The sequence below is a fragment of the Phaenicophaeus curvirostris genome, chromosome 16 (assembly GCF_032191515.1).
Source record: "Phaenicophaeus curvirostris isolate KB17595 chromosome 16, BPBGC_Pcur_1.0, whole genome shotgun sequence".
NCBI classification, from domain to species: domain Eukaryota; kingdom Metazoa; phylum Chordata; class Aves; order Cuculiformes; family Cuculidae; genus Phaenicophaeus; species Phaenicophaeus curvirostris.
The window spans coordinates 9425007-9441393 of NC_091407.1; the positions used below are offsets into that span (position 1 = coordinate 9425007).

The window sequence follows — 16387 nt, forward strand, 5'->3', positions numbered from 1 at the left end:
AGGCTGCTGGCTGTGTTTTCAGTCCTTCGTTTCTCCCACGTCAGGACAGGGCATCCTGACTATCCCTCCATCGCCCTTGGTTGATTGCAAACACCACTCGACTTGTACTTACGGCTTCTGCCCATGACGTCCCTGCCATGACCTTCCCCACCGTGACCAGCCAGGTGCTCCGGCTGCTCTCCTTCCTCCCAGCACACCTCACCTGGAGCACGGTGCTCCTCAGCCGTTGGGGAGGCTGCCGCTGGAGATGCGCTGGGGAAGATGCTCTAACCTGCCTCTGAGGAACATTTTTGGTTGTGATTACAGCACGGAGAGTGTCTGACAGCTGCAAATGCTGGAGGGAAGCTGCTCGCTTGTGCAGATGTTCACCAGCTGTGGAGGAGCATCCTTGTCCTTGGTTGTCCTGCTGAAAGAGTAGAGCGGCTGTGGGGAGCATCCTGCCCCAGGGGCTCCTGGTTCGCCTTCCTACACAAACCATGTTCCTCAGTCCTGGGGAGGGTGGTGATGCAGGAGGGGCTGCACCTCCTGTTCCCGACACAAGCCCTACTCCAGAGCCCTTTCTCCTTACAGCCAGCTATGTCTGACCTAGAATCTTCTTTCTTTGTGCCACTAAATGCTGGGCTCTGGGTACAGGGTCCGGTGCGGTGCTGGTGTGAACAGAGCTGCTCGGCTGGGCTCTCCAAAGCTCTGCCTGCGCTCCCCAGCACTCAGCCCAGCCCTGACTGCGGGATGGGGATGTTGTGGATGGAGGGAACGTGTCCAGCAGCTTGGGAAAAGCAGAGGCTGCAAACTGCTTCCTCCTGGCAGCCCTTCACACCCCTGGAGATAAACTGGGGGCCTGGACACGTCTCTGAGAGCTCATCCTGCTGCAGGCATTAACCTCTGAAAAGAAGCCCTCCATGGATGGAACTGGAAAAACAGGGCTTCATTTGGAGCCGGGCAAATCAAAGCCAAGCCAAGTGAGCTCCCTTGTGCCTTTGTGGGAATCCAGACCTCCCATGCTCCTCATGTCCCCTGCACAGCCCCATTTCGTCTCCCACGTGTGGTAACCCTGACTGTCTTGGTGCCCAGCACCTACCGGGGGGCTGAAGGAAAAGAAACCAAGAAGAAAGAAATGCTCATGACACTGCAACATCTTGATGCCTGGAGAGCTCTCAACATGGTGCCAGCTCCCACCTGTGCCCTGGATAACGTCTCTACCCTTGGGATGCTGCCATGGGAGCTCCTCATGCGACCATCCTGCTGTGCAGCACCAGTGAGGATCACGCTGACCTCGCTGCAGCCCTGCTCTGGTGCTGAGGATTTACAGGCAGCTTCAAATCTACCAGTTGGGTAGACTGAGAAACAACTAATACTCTTGTTTTATAAGGAAAGCGAAAACGGAGGTGGAAAGGGCAAGGCATAGGAGGATTTCTGTCTCAGCTGTGCTTGTTTTCTAGCACATGCCATGCTGCACAGCCAGGTGACTTCTGGAAGGGGCCTTGATGGGTCAGGACCATCGAGAGCCCCAGGGGCAGAAGCAGGAGGAGCAGCTCCTGACTGGTTTCTCTCTTCCTTCCCTGGCAGGCCAGAGTGATACCGTGGAGGTCCCGGTTCGCCTGATCCCTGGGGAGAGACAGGCTGGCGATGGCACATCCCTCCCGGAGACACCCAACCCCAAAATGGTGCGCCCTTGTGGGGCTGAGGGAGGGATGACTCTGGGAAGAGCTTTGCTGACGTGTACGGGGCCATTGCATCTGCAGGAAAGGTCCACAGTTAGACTCCTTCCGTGTTGATGTAGGAAAAAGGGAACGGGGAAGGATGTGCCCACGGAAAGGGTCATTGGGCACTGGCAGAGGCTGCCCAGGGAGGTGGTTGAGCCACCTTCCCTGGAGGTGTTTAAGGGATTGGTGGATATGGTGCTGAGGGACATGGTTTAGTGTTTGATAGGAATGGTTGGACTCGATGATCCGGTGGGTCTTTTCCAACCTGGTGATTCTATGATTCACATGTAAACACCTGCTGGTGGCTGACAACATCCCTGCCGCAGAGCTTGTCTCCGAGATCACTGCCCTGGGCAATTAATTAGCTTTAACAAGGCTGGTGCCTGTCAGCATCTTCCTGCAGCCTTGTGAGCGAGAAGCTCTTGGGGAGCTTCAGCAAAGGCAGAGCAGCCTTGGGTGGGGGTGAAACTCTCCTCTAAGCAGCTCTTTGCCCTTTTTTCAGATGTCAGCTGTCTACGCAGAATTGGAAAACCGCCTGATCGGGAGCTTTGCTGGCAAGATGGGTAACACTGCCCTGCACAAAGCATCACCCCCTGCCCCAGAGCTGGCACACGCTGCAGGTAGCGTCTGGCATCCCACGGTGGGAGAGAGGCACTTCTGGGGTGGGGGGTGTCTCAGGTGGGTGGTGTTGGCTAGGCAGGTGGAGGAGAAGACATCTTTCTTGGTGTCATAATGAAGCAGTGACGGTGCCACCAGTGTGAGCCCAGTGATGGTTCCTGCAAAACTGCATCTGTAGGAGAGCTGTGGGTTGCCTGGGGTGGCAAATCCCATGGGAGCCCAGCCCAGCACCCACAACCCATCGAGCACGGCGCTGGGGCTCATCACAGCCTGGGGTGAGGGGCTGCAGGGGGCACCCAGTGCAGGACCCCTCAGCAATGCTTTGTCCTGCAGGTGCTCGCAAGCCAGGGACAGCAATCTCGTGGCCGAGTGACTCTCAGCAGTGCTACTACCGCCTGCACAGCAGCGTGGCCTCGCCAAGCAGCACTGAGTCCAACCCCTATGTCAGCCTCGACAGCAGCCCAGCCCCATCGCCCAAGCACCGCAGCTACCCGCTCAGCCCTCTGTCACGACGGAAGAAGCTCTTCACCTTCTCCAGGCCCCCACGCAGCCGCGACACCGACCGATTCCTGGATGCCCTCAGTGAGCAGCTGGGACACCGAGTCACCATCGTGGATGATTTCCTCACCCCTGAGAATGACTATGAGGAGGTGAGTGTGGCACCAAGGTGGCTCAGTGCATGGTTTTTGTCTATCATAGAGTGAATCACAGAATCAGAGAATGGTTTGGGTTGGAAGGGACCCCAAAGCTCATCCAGTTCCAAACCACCTCCCACTGGCTCCGGTTGCTCCAAGCCCCATCCAACCTGGCCTTGAACATCTCCAGGGATGGGGCAGCCACCACTGCTCTGGGCAACCTGGGCCAGGGCCTTCCCACCCTCATTTTGATGAATTTCCTCCTTATGTCCTGTCTAAATCTTCCCCTCTTCAATTTAAAGCTATTACCCCTCTTCCTATCACTCCACGCCTTTTTACTAAGCCCCTCTCCAACTTTCTCGCAGCCCCCTTTAGTCCTGGAAGCTACTCTAAGTTCTCCCTGGAGACTTCTCTTCTCCAGGCTGGACAACCCCAACTCTTTCAGCCTGTCCTCGGGGCAGAGGTGCTCCAGCCATGGAGCATCCACCATGCAGCCTGTACTGCTCTGGGAAGGGTGCAGAGCATTTGGGGACATGTCCTGGGGCTCTGCAGGTGGTAGAGGGGTCAAGGGATGGGTGGGACCACTCCCCTTGTTAGGTGGGTGATGGGTGAGATGCCACCTTCATCCTCCCACCTCTCCTTCACCCAGATGAGTTTCCACGATGACCAGGGCAGCTACGTCACCAACGATGTCAGCAGCAGCGAGTACATCAGCAGCAGCGATGACGGCAGCTCCTTGACCTACTCCACGCTCTCGGACCACATCCCCCCACCACCGCTCAGCCCCCCACCGCCACCGCCCCCCCTGCAGTTCCACGACCCCCCGACCGTCCCCACCAAGGCAGAGGCCGTGAAGGCCAGCGCGTCACCTGCCCCCAAATCTCTGGTCAGCCACTTGCACCCCATCCCACCCCCGCCACCCCCCCCACCACCCCCGCCGGTGCCCTGCGCGCCCCCCCTGCACCGGGGGCTGCTGCACCGCAGGAGCGAGTCCAACCACATGAGCGTCAAGAGGCTGCGGTGGGAGCAGGTGGAGAACTCGGAAGGGACCATCTGGGGGCAGGTATGGCCTGGGCTGGGTAGGGGGCACGGATCCAGACTGCCGTCTGGTGATATTTCTGTATGCAAAAAAACCCATAGAATTCTGGAATGGTTTGGATTGGAAGGGACCTCAAAGCCCATCCAATTCCAAGCCCCATCAAACTTGGCCTTGAGCACCTCCAGGGATGGGGCAGCCATGGCTGCTCTGGGCAACCTGGGCCAGGGCCTCCCCACCCTCACAGCAAAACATTTCTTCCTAAGATCTCAACCCAATCTCCCCTCTTTCAGCTGAAAACCATTCCCCTCATCCTGTCCCTGTCCTCCCTGATCAAGAGCCCCTCCCCAGCTTTCCTGGAGGCCCTTTCCGTACTGGAAGCTGCTCTAAGGTCTCCCCAGAACCTCACTTTTCTGAAAGTTCTAGGATTCTGACTTTGTTCTTCAGTTATGCAGCAGTGCTCTGTGGGATTGCAGCTGTGCCAGGAGCCAAATGAACCCACAGGGCAGCGCTGCCAGCTGCAGGGTGCGAGGACACGGTGATGGGGTGAATCTCTGGGTTTCTTCTGAAATGAGAACAAGTCCCACCAGATGGGCTTAGCGCCTTGTGTTGAAACTGCCTCGTAAGAGGTGAGCGGTTCACCAGGCTCTGGTTTCTGTGCAGGGCTTGTGATGGCTGAATTTCTAGGTACAGGACAGTGCCACCAACCTGTCCTGGTTTCTTCTGGGGACACGGAGCTGAGCATGGGGCAAAGGGAAGGGGTCAGCACAGGTGGGCAGTGTCGGGCTGTGCCCTGTGCCCCTGATTCTTCTTCTTCCCACAGCTTGGGGAAGACTCCGATTATGACAAGCTGAGTGACATGGTCAAATACCTCGACCTGGAGCTGCACTTCGGGACACAGAAGCCTACAAGTAAGTATCTGAGCCCTGGAACAGGTCCTGGTACCGGCCAGGAACCGGGGACTGGGAGGAATCGGGGCTGGGTGGGCAGCGAGGCAGTGCCTGGTCTCAGCATCACAGCATTCATCCATACTCAGGATGGTGTTGCCGCTGGCACAGCACATCATTAAGATCGTTTCACAGTCTCCCTTAATTTTCTTCACTGCCGTTATCTGTTTTCTGTCCGCATTTCAGTCGATCGGGGCAGTGAAACTCCTCCGGAGGGCTTTGCTCCCTGTCGTGTTTGGTGCTGCTTCCCGGCTCTCATGGCACATGCCCAGCCATTGCCATGCGGCGAGGGACACCCGTGTGCCAGCACCGCTCTCTGGTGCCACGAGGCACCTGGTTTGCAGCACAGCAGAAGCTCAAACCTGCCCCACGTGTTATAATTGTTTGTGTGCAGCCTCTGCTCCTTACGGTCTTTGCTGCACAGCCAGGCAGCCGGGCTGTCAGCACGCGTGGACGCCAGGTTGTGCTGCAGGAGCAGCAACGGCTGCAAACAAGACTTGCAGCTCTGTCGCTTTGAGAACTCAGCCCTGAAAAAGTTCTGAAAACATTTGTCTGCCCGTAGACAGCATCACAAGCAACTTTTTTTTTTTTTTTTTAATACATATAATAAGTTCGTTCCCCCCAAAACCTGTGTCGGGGGTCTGAAGGTGCCTGCCAGTACAGCCTTTCTGGTGCTTTGGAACTGGGGTCTCCTGCAGACCCTCCGGCCGATCTCACCCACCCACCAGCTTTTCTGGGTGCTGCTGACCCCACGAGTGGGTCCGGGCTGGGGTTGCTGAATCGGGGGAGGCTTTTGGGACATGGGGTGACATTGATGCCCTCCTGCTGCCTTATTTCCTCTGGGAAAACTAAACAGCCAGGGGGGTGTCGGAGCTCTCCTGCAAGGGACACATGGCAGCGTGGGCAGGGCTGAGCCGGAGGGGGCACATGGAGAAGGGACTGGCAGCGGGATTACTCTCGGGGCAGTATTTCTCTTGGGATATTTCTGGGCAGTCTGAGATTTCCTGTGTGTTTCACCTCTCGTTTTACCTTTTTCAGCTCCAACTGAGTCCTCCACTGAGGAGATCTTTGAATCACAGAATTCAAGGATTCCCGGAGCCATTGCTGTGTGCAAAGCATCAGTTCTCCTCTCTCTCATTCATGGTTTCGCTGTTTTCAGTGCAGATTTCTCCCTGCTGGAGCCGGTTGAGCCTATCCTTACCTGTGATTAAATCTTTCAGTTTCTCTTCCAGAGCCAACTCTCATGCCTGAAAACTTTAAAAAGAAAGACGTGGTTGAAATTTTGTCCCACAAAAAGGCCTACAACACATGTAAGTAAACATCACGGTGAACGCAGACCCAAAGTGGGCCCAGAGATGGGACTGGGCATGTAGAGAACTGGAAAGGTAAAAGGAAGGAGGCTACATGAGCACAATCCCATGAACGCAATCCCAGCCCAGCGCTGCTGGTCTGGGCTCTTCTTGCAGCCTAGAGACCCTCCCAGCTGGCTCATCCCCAGGCAGGGGGAAGAAGGTGGCTTTACAAGCGAGGATTGGGATGGGATGTGACTCATTGGCCTGGGGAGGGAGAGGGGAAGAGCTTGCATGGCCCTGCGGTGAGTGTTGGGGGCTGCTTTGCTGCCCACCGGGGAATGGTCAGTACCACTGCTCCAGGTCGTGCTCCTGGTAGGAAGGAGGGAGGAAGGGCTTGGTGGGCTCCCACGAACCCCTGGCCACAGGGCAGGTGGGAGAGGAGGAGGCACTGGCGATGGTTTCCAGTGCAGCCCAGCCTGATGCACCGGTGATGTCCAGACCCAAAGTACCCTGGGGGTCTGCAGGACCAGAGTGAGTCCTTGGGGTCCCCATGCAGCCTCCACAGGCCCTTGGAAAGCAGAAAGCCTTTCCCCTTCCCAGGTCTGACCCTGTGCTGGTGCGGGCACATGGAGAAGTCCATGCCACTCTCACACGGTGGGGACTGAGCTTCACCTCCTGGTGCACAGCCAGCCACTGCGGGGTCCCCTCCCAACTGATGTGTTCCCCTTCCCCCTAGCCATCCTGATAGCCCACCTCAAGCTCTCTCACATCGAGCTGCGCCAGATCCTCATGACGATGGAGACGGACCGCCTGGAGCCTTCCCACATCAAGCAGCTCTTGCTCTACGCCCCAGATGAAAAGGAAGTCCAGCGCTTCCAGAGCTACAAGGAGAACCCCGGCAAGCTGAGCGAACCCGACCAGTTTGTGCTGCAGGTACCTGCGGGCAGGGATGTGTTCCAGGAGTGAGGTGTGCATGTACACTTCCTCTGGCACAGCTTGAGGCTCTCCCCTCTTGTCCTATCACCCATCACTTGGGTGAAGAGCCCAACACCACGTCAGCTGTTTTACAGCCACAGCATGCGGTGATGCTTACTCCACAGTCAGAGTGACTTTGCCTAACTCTGATTTCCTTCCTGGTGACAAAGTGACTTGTGGACATCGGTGTGAAACCTCCCTGTCCTGCAGCAGCAAACTGGTTGTGCTTTGCAAGTGACACCAGCCGCCCCAGTTGCTCTGTGATACCGCCGTGCTAAGCCAGTGATCCCACTCTCATATCCAGGAGAACCTGCCAGGAGAAACACCACATAGAAGGGATTGTGGGGAATGGTGACAGCAGTATTTTTCTCCTCCTCTTGCTCTCAGATGCTGTCGGTACCGGAATACAAGATCCGCCTGCGCAGCCTGCATTTTAAGACCACTCTGCAGGAGAAGACAGAGGAGATCAAAGCCAGCTACGAGTGCATCTGCAAGGCCTCTCTAGAGCTGAAAAGCAGCAAGAAGCTGGCTAAGATCTTGGAGGTCAGAACAGTCCTTACTTCTGGTAACAGTGCTTGCAGGCACCCCTGCATCTCGCAGGCAGTGAGGCAGCTTGGCAGCTTGCAGGCAGCTCACAAGCAGCCAAGCAGCTCGTGGGCCGACCCGTGGGGCTCCTGTGCTGATGGGCTCATTGACAACCCTGGTCCTCCCAGTGCGCTGTGGCTGCTCATGTGGGTGATGGGATGATCAGTGTGTAGAGAGGCAGTGGTGGTTTTGCCTTTAGCCTGCATTCCTTCACCTCATCAAATCCACTGATAAGGTTTTATTAAGGATGCTCTCCACGCACAAGTACAAGAGCCCTTAGCAGAAATGACCTGGCACAAAAAAAGCTGCTTTCCTACCACCCTGGAGGCAGAGGGAGACTTTTTACCTCTGCTCCTACCACAGTGTTGGTCTCTGCGCCCCACAAGCGAGTGCAGAATGTGATGGGACTATATGAGTGCTAGAGGTCACTGGCCAGTCATTCACTGAGGTTTCTCCTTGCAGTTTGTGCTGGCGATGGGGAACTATCTGAACAACGGGCAGCCCAAGACTGGCAAAACAACAGGCTTTAAAATCAACTTTCTCACTGAGGTAAGAGGAAGCATGCTTGTTCCTGTACAGCGGGTACCAGTCCCAGGAGCTCCTAGTGCTGGTTTATCCTGCCTGTCCTCACACGAGGCTCCTGGGAACAGCAGCTCCCAAAATGGGGAAGGCTGGGATCAAAGTGCAAAGCTGACTCCAGAGGGGCCCCAGTAGTGTTCTGGTCCCTCATCGTTCTGGGGACTGAGACCCACACTTGGGTGTGAGCAGAATCGCAGATCTTTATCCTCAGTGGGACTACTGAGGGGTGGGACATGGGGGGACACCCCTTGCCTGCTGGAGGGAGGCATTGCTTAGCACCTCGACACCGCTAATCTGGGTGTAATGTACTGTGCAAGCATTAGATGTCCTATTTAAACATTAATCCACATATCACAGCTGGGAATTGACACGCATGTGAACGCGGGGTGAGCAGAGCAGCACAGAGAAGCCCCTGCGTGTTTGGGTGCTTGGCAAAACCTGCTCTCCTCCACCTGGGAATCTCCTCTCTTGTTTTGCTTTGCCATAGCTGAACACAACCAAGACAGTGGATGGGAAGTCCACCTTTCTGCACATCCTTGCCAAATCACTTAGCCAACATTTCCCAGAGCTCCTGGGCTTTGCCAAGGATCTTCCTACAGTGCCGCTCGCTGCCAAAGGTAAAGGAACAAAAGCATCTGCTAGCTCCATGTCCCCTTGCACTGCCTTCTGGTTTTGTACGGGTATGGAATCTGTCAGGAGCTGCACAGCTTTGGCACAAGGAGAATGGCAGCCCAGGTGAATGAGGAGTGGTCCCGAGTGAGGGGACAGGGCTAGGAAGGGATGAGCGTAGTGACCAAGGAGGTTCCATCCATCCCATGCTGCCACACATGGGATTGTCTTGAGGAAGCTCTTTCCCTGACCTGACCTGACCCTTCCTTCTGACTTGTAAAAGTGGTTCCCAAGGTCAGAGTTATCTTAGTAGTGCAGCTGAGGCATGGAAGGAGGAAGAGCTGGGAGCTGGGCTGCTCCACCCAGCCTCTGTCTCTCTCCATGCCTGGTGTGCAGCCTTCCCAGTGCTGGGGGCAATTATTGCTGCCTGCAATCGCGTGTGGTACAGAGTATACAGCACCCGCAGGTTATGAGTTCACAGTCCAGCTGCAGGTATGCCAGGTTGCCCAAGGACCACACGGCTTCCTTGGCTGCGATGAAAAACAGCCACTGTGACATTTGGGTTGGTGTCCATCCCCTTGTGTCGGATGCTGGCTGCACCCAGAGCACGGGCTGCGGGCTCCTTGCACATCATCCTCTGCTGTTTGTGAGGAATTCCCTTGGGAATTAGTGCTACACAGGAGAGAGAAAGGAGAAAACTCAAGCCTAGAGATGTAAATTGCCCCCTGATGAGGGTCTGCACCTGCAGCTTTCCCAGGTGGATTTTGTGTCTGTCCTGTTCAATAACATTCTGTCCCAAATTCCCTGCTGCCCAGACTCCTGCCCAGTTTCAGGGCATGTGCCAGCCAAGGCTCCCAGCTTCGCTCTCGGGCAGACACAGGTTGACCCAGCTGCAGCACGGAGCCCAGACCCTCCTGATAGGCTGCAGGCCACCTCTCCCTTGCTGGTAGAAGAGCTAAGGCTTGGCCATCCAAGGCAGCAAGGAGCTGGAACTGCTCCTCGCTCTCCTGAACGCTGGTGCTGTGAAGAGATGCCACAGAGAGCAGCCTGGATATTACCACTTGTCCTCCTGTCCCCTACACTCCCTCCTGTCCCCTCCCAAATATGCTGTGTGTCCATCACTGCCCTTGTGCTGCTGAGTCTTCCGTGCTCCTTGCACTCACCACATTCCAGGCTCCTTTTGAGGTTCATCTCTTGGCCCCAGCACCCATCAGTGGCTGCTGGTGACCTGGTGGAGGCTGACAGGAAGGTCTGGTTGTCCACCACCCCATGGACAACATGGACAGGTTGTGCAGAGCCATGCAGGCAGGCAGCTTAGATTCATAGAATCATGGAATCATGTTCTCTCCTCTCTTTTCACATAGTGAATCAAAGAACACTAACGGCGGACCTAAAGGACCTGCACACCACCGTCAGTGACATACAGATGGCCTGTCACAACATGCCAGCCACCGCTGAGGACAGATTTGCAATTGTGATGACTGTATCCTTCGGGAAAAGGGGTAAAACATCACCATGACTTACTGTCCTCCAGAAAAAAACATCCATTTGCCTTTACGCCTCCTTGGTAAGCCAAGGGGCTGTGTCCAACTGGTAAGAAAGCACCATCTCAGCACTCAGTGAGACGCTGGGGGAAACCTCCACACCCCACTCACTCTTAGCCAGCACAGGAAACAGCTTTTGTGGTGAGAAAATGTGCCTCTGCGTGGCAGAAACCCAGAGCCACAAGGCCAGAAAGCTTTCCGAGCTGTATTTCCTTCCAGAGAACTGCTGCTCGGGACAGCTGAGCGTGCCAGCGGGTTTAGCCTGGAGAAGAGGAGGCTGAGGGGAGACCTCATTGCTCTCTACAACTACCTGAAAGGCAGATGTGGAGAGGAGGGAGCTGGCCTCTTCTCCCAAGTGACAGGGGACAGGACAAGAGGGAATGGCCTCAAGCTCCGCCAGGGGAGGTTCAGGCTGAACATTAGGAAAAAACTTTTCACAGAAAGGGTCATTGGGCACTGGAACAGGCTGCCCAGGGAGGGGGTTGAGTCACCTTCCCTGGAGGGGTTTAAGGGACGGGTGGACAAGGTGCTGAGGGACATGGTTTAGTATTGAATAGGAATGGTTGGACTTGATGATCCAGTGGGTCTTTTCCAACCTGGTGATTCTATGATTCTATGTTCTGTACGAGCTCCACAGTACAGCTGATTTTCCTTAAGCCTTGGCTCTCAGTCCTTTCTGGAGAGTGCCCAGCCTGCCATGCGGTCCCTGGATGACCTGCAGCACAAGGCCATGGAAGAATTTAGCAAGGTGTTGTCCTTCTTTGGGGAAGACTCGAAAATGACCACTTCCGAAGCCTTCTTTGGCATTTTTGCAGAGTTCATGAGCAAGTTTGAGGTGAGTTGTGCTTTTCAAAGCCGGCCAGCAAAGGGTTTCCTGTTAGATGCCAGTGAAGTGTTTGACTAGCATGTGAGCTGTGGGACTGAGATCAGTTTTTGTGAGCACGTGTGCCTGAGTGTCTGCAAAGAGCAATTTCTCTAAGGTACAAGCTGTCTGGCCAGGGCAGGAGGCTGAGGGCTGATGGTCCAAGCGCTGGCCCCGTGGAGGGTAATGCAGTTGTTGCCATTGTCTGATGTTCTTGGTTAACAAAAGCTGGGTTGGAGAAACTGCACTGGCTCTCAGGGCTTGTCCAGGGGGAAACTTGGGAAGAATTAAGTCTGCAGTGGCCAGTGCTATTGAATCATCCTCCCTGTCCACCCCAGCTGCCTTGACAGATCCTCAGCTCCTGCTCTCTGCTCTCTCCCTGCAGCGAGCCCTCAGCGACGTGCAGGTCGGCGAGAGCCAGCGCAGCCCCAGGATGACGTCCCCCCTTGCCTGGTGACAAGTCTGCAGCAACGTGAGGTGCAACAATTTCTTGCCAACAAAGTGCAATTGGCTCCCGTTGAGTTTGGTTGTAAATATGCTGCTGTCAGCTGCTACCACTGAGCAGAACCACGGACTGAGGGGTCGGGGCAGTTGGGACACTGAAAAGGCACTGTAGGTGATGGTGGATGGATGTGAGGGTGAGGCACAGGGACAAGGAGGTGAACACCACACTGGGCTTGGCAACAGCTTGCTTAGCATCCTCCATTTCCAGGGTATTACCGAGCAAAGGGTTTCAGACACACCTGGACAAAACTCCACTCTTCCGCGTTTCCAGAACACGCACAACTGGCCCCAGCAGCTGGAGACCTTTCCCGCAGCCAGTGCCTGGGCACGGCTGTGCCAGGAGCCCGTGCAGGAGACAGCTCTCCCCAGGCAGGCACCGCTCACCACGCCAGCCTCAGGATTGGGGTTGGACCTCAGCTACAGTCACCCTGGGGAGCTGGAGCAGGGCAGGGAGGAAAGGAGTGTAGGAGAGTGAGGGCTGCCACCAGTGCCAGCTCCCCAGGAGCTCCTCTCAAATCCCCTTCTGAGCCCTTCTGCCCTTGAGCAGTGACCGTGGGGCTGGAGCGCCACCTGAATAGGTCGTAACAGTGGAGTGAAGACCGCTGGAGGGGGCCTGGAGGCTTTCATCCCCTGCCATTGCTGGCTGGTGGCAACAGAAAGCAATGTGACATCGCAGACCCCTTCTGGCACTTTTGTTTGTTCCCAAATGCGGATCCAGGCTGGTTCTACCCAGCTGTGCTGGAGAGTAAGGAAAGCCCAAAGTCCTTCCTGGCCATCAGCTTTGCTTAAAGCTGGTGGCAGAGGCTGAAAGGTGCTGAAATCTTCCCAAGAGTTTAACACCATCACCACTAGATATATTTGAATTTGCCAGGAGACAGAAATCCCTGAGCATTTCGGTGCCTCCTTGGAAAGTAGAGAACATCTGGTCACCTAAAACCTGCTGTTGGAGCAGTCGTTCCTGCTGAATATCCCCAGGGAACTCCAGGAGCACACTCATCCATCCTTCAGCAGCGTCCGGCTGCTGTTCCGATGGCTTCATCATCCCCTCCCAGAGGAAAGGGCTAGCAGCATCGTGAGGTCAGTGCACACAGGGCCCCGAGAGCTTCGCGGCTGCAAACCTGCTGTGCGTTACTACTGCGAGGCATTCCTCCCCCACGCAAAACGCATCGTTTGCCTTTCAAACCTGACCCCTTTGGCAGCGCTGCAGCAAGCCGTAGCGTAGGGACCCTTCTCCTGTCTGTCGCCAGAGCGAGAGCTCTTCCCGCAGCCTCCACTCACGCACAGACTCACCGACTGGTGCATTATTTATGGGAGACCTCATGACCATCAGACCTTCGGTTTGCAGTATTTTTTTTTAAACCCTGCCGTAGAAAGTGAAGTATATTTTCACAAGCGTTCTCAGTTTATACAGCTTTAAGTGCCAGGTAGTTCCTAGCGTCGTGTTCCCCACCTGCCTCTCCTCTGCCCCGACCCAGGGCAATGCTCACCCAGCTCCTCTTTCCATTTTGGATGCTGCACACCGCGTTCAGCTGATTATTTTGTTTTCTAACAATGTATTGAATATTGAAACCACTGGAGGTTCTTTTGAATCTGTTGTCACAAATGTGAAAATGCTGTACATAGATTTTGCTACATGTTGTACCTTTCCAAACTAGTTAGAGCTCCGACCTCTTTGGTATTTTTATGTGAATATTTTCAAAGACCCAGAACTTCTGACATATGGTTATTTGATAACAGGACTATGGATACTCACAGGTTAGTCTCTACCTGATGCCCATGTGCTATTCCTGAAATAAAGCTACTGCCTTCTGCCTCCTGACTGCACCTCTGCATCTGTCAAACTTGCTGCTCGCAACAGCTGAAGGTCAAGGTGGAGGAGAGGAAACAGCCTCGAGTTGCACTAGGGGAGGTTTAGATTGGATATTAGGAAAAATGCCTTCACTGACAGAGTGGTGAAGCCCTGGCAGAGGCTGCCCAGGGCAGTGAGGGAGTCTCCATCCCTGGTGGGGTTCAAAAAGCACGTGGCTGTGGCACCTGGGGACATGGTTTGGTCAGCACAGTGGGGTTGGGCTGACGTTTGGACTGGATGAGCTGAGAGGTCTTTTCCAACCTCAATGACTCCATGATTCTAAGCTGTAAGGAATCCTGCATCTGGCATTTCTTAATACTGGCTGCTGACATCTGCAGGAGGGAGCTGCAGGATCCAGCCCTGCTGGATTTGGGCTGGGATGGGGAAAATAACTGCATAATTGTGAAAAGCGCTGCCTACGTGCCAGCGTTCAGGCCACGGCGACAAACGTGAGCGGCAAATTCTTAACATAGTATGGATTTTTTCTGCAGCCTTCAGAAGAAAATGTTTCATGAGCGTACAAGCCAGTGAATTGTTCCCCTCTGAAAAGGAATTCTTGGCTGCAGTTGAGTTTATGTCCCCAGAGGCATTTATCTCCCCTTACACTAACAGCTGATAGATAGAGACCAGTTTCGTATCAGATTTCCTGGTTGTAGTTTAGCTTGTTTACAGCCGCCTGCTTGGCCGCTGGGTTCTCCGTGGGGCTGCAGCATCAGCACCTGCAAACCAGCTCCAAACAGGGCTAACACGACACCCCTTCCTGGGTGCTAGAGTGCTAGAACCACTCCTGATGTTCCTTTAGCCTTTCTGGCTGAGTCTGTCTCTTCTGCAGGATCTTGAGCTGTGCTGCACGGCTGTCAGACCTCCCACTGCGTGATCCAGCCCAGCGCAGTCTCCAGTCCATAAACCACCACCAAAAGGATGTCCTGGAGCCTCCTTGGCAGCGCGGTCCATACGACCAGGGGCATCATCGACCACACACACTCATTCTGCTGTGTGAGGGAGGTGATTCTCCCTCAGGCTCAGCGCACTGGCTGGGTGCTCTCCTTTCAGCTCCAGCCTCTCCAGAATGCTTGCGTCAGCCTGGATCATGGGATCATCCTTCCAGGAAAGCCTGTCCTTGTAAAGGAAGCAATAACTCAGGCAGCAGCCTGGGGTGAGCGTGGGGAATGCAGCTGTGGGGTGGTTCTGGCCCCACAAGTGCCACTTCCATCCTCTGACAGGGGAACAGTGACCCTGAAAATCCCAGGTTACATTCCAAACCCTGCGTTATTTAAGGATTTCCACTCTTTCCTGCAAGAAATTGCATGTGTGTGTGGATGACCTCAAAGAGAAAACGAACAGCTTCAGTTGGTGAACTGGCTGGGATGGAATAGTACTAGCCTGGCATCCTTGAGCCAAAGTGATCCATGTATGAGCCCTCCCTCTAAGTATCCTGATACTGGTTTGAAGGGACATGGTCTGTAATTACTTTCTAGGTGCCATGAAAGATGCCAAAGAGATGAACAGAGGTCTCAGCTTCAGACTGGAAGTCAGGAAAAAGCAACCCAAGCTGGGAGGCAGCGCAAGGCACCTGGATGATGAATTTCAAGCCCTTGAGGACCTGCTTTGTCCTAGCACAATTTAGAAAAATCTGGGCTGTTGATATTCTAGCACAACAGATTAAAGCCTCTCCAGTCACAAGATTCAAAGACCTCCAGTCACGGCAATAAGAACTGTGAGCCGAGCATGAAATGATGAGATGAAATACAGATCCTAGGTTTTTCCTACTTTGCTTTCTGGTTTCTTAGATGCTGGGGTGCCTTTTTAATTTAACGTAATTAACTTGCCTTCATTGTCAACCTAGCAAGCTCAAAAGTGAAGGTGAGAGCTGAATTTCTGGTTCTGCCCTGAGATCATGAGCTGCACTGAGAGATGATGCAGGACTGGTGATCCCAAGGGCTGCTCTGCTTCAGCTGAGACTTTCCAACCAGCTTTATGCCAACCACGTCCTGGGCTGCATCCGAAGCAGTGGGACCAGCAGGCAAGGGAAGGGGAGACCTTAGAGCAGCCTTCCAGAATGGAAAGGGGCTCCAGGAAAGCTGGGGAGGAGCTCTTGATCAGGGAGTGCAGGGATAGGATGAGGGGAAGGGTTTTCAGCTGCAAGAGGGGAGATTGAGACGAGATCTGAGGAAGAAATGTTTTGCTGTGAGGGTGGGGAGGTCCTGGCCCAGTTTGTCCAGGGGTGTGGTGGCTGCCCCATCCCTGGAGGGGTTCAAGGCCAGGTTGGATGGGGCTTGGAGTCCCTGATCCCGTGGGAGGTGTGCGGCATCAGCTGCCTCCTGCCACAGCCTCTCGCTGTGCTGGAAGGTCCCTCTCCAGCACCATTCTCTGCATGTTATTTGGCTGTGGGCGTCCATCAGGTTTTTCAGACAGATGATACTGAAGCCACAGCCTCCAGGCTGGTCCCAGAAGGGGGCCTGATTCTGGGATCAACACCCAGATTCAGAAACGAACTAGGAACCCCAGCCCACAGATGGATTCTGCTCTCTGTGAAGCTTCGGCATAGAGACAGGACTCGCTGTCAGCTCCCTCTGTGTCACGGGCTGTCTGCCCGAGAGGACACCAGCAGGGCTTTTTTATTGTTCCTCATCTCTTCTCGAGCTGCAC

At 54.8% G+C, this 16387-nt stretch overlaps 1 protein-coding gene across 8 annotated transcripts in view; it reads left to right on the plus strand.

Moving 5' to 3' along the window:
* Nucleotides 1-12214, plus strand: part of GRID2IP (Grid2 interacting protein) — a 39126-nt gene extending 26912 nt beyond the window's left edge. For 5 of the 8 annotated variants that reach the window (XM_069869960.1, XM_069869962.1, XM_069869963.1 and 2 more), the window contains 13 exons: nucleotides 1567-1664; nucleotides 2206-2323; nucleotides 2655-2971; nucleotides 3606-4019; nucleotides 4816-4903; nucleotides 6160-6249; nucleotides 6968-7164; nucleotides 7594-7749; nucleotides 8254-8340; nucleotides 8858-8987; nucleotides 10344-10462; nucleotides 11194-11358; nucleotides 11771-12214. In XM_069869960.1, coding sequence (XP_069726061.1) covers nucleotides 1567-1664; nucleotides 2206-2323; nucleotides 2655-2971; nucleotides 3606-4019; nucleotides 4816-4903; nucleotides 6160-6249; nucleotides 6968-7164; nucleotides 7594-7749; nucleotides 8254-8340; nucleotides 8858-8987; nucleotides 10344-10462; nucleotides 11194-11358; nucleotides 11771-11842 — 2051 coding nt within the window. In that variant the 3' untranslated portion in view covers nucleotides 11843-12214. The remainder of the gene's footprint in view (nucleotides 1-1566; nucleotides 1665-2205; nucleotides 2324-2654; nucleotides 2972-3605; nucleotides 4020-4815; nucleotides 4904-6159; nucleotides 6250-6967; nucleotides 7165-7593; nucleotides 7750-8253; nucleotides 8341-8857; nucleotides 8988-10343; nucleotides 10463-11193; nucleotides 11359-11770) is intronic. The other 3 variants (XM_069869961.1, XM_069869967.1, XM_069869966.1) reach the window with 1 other exon arrangement.
* Nucleotides 12215-16387: the final 4173 nt, after the last annotated feature.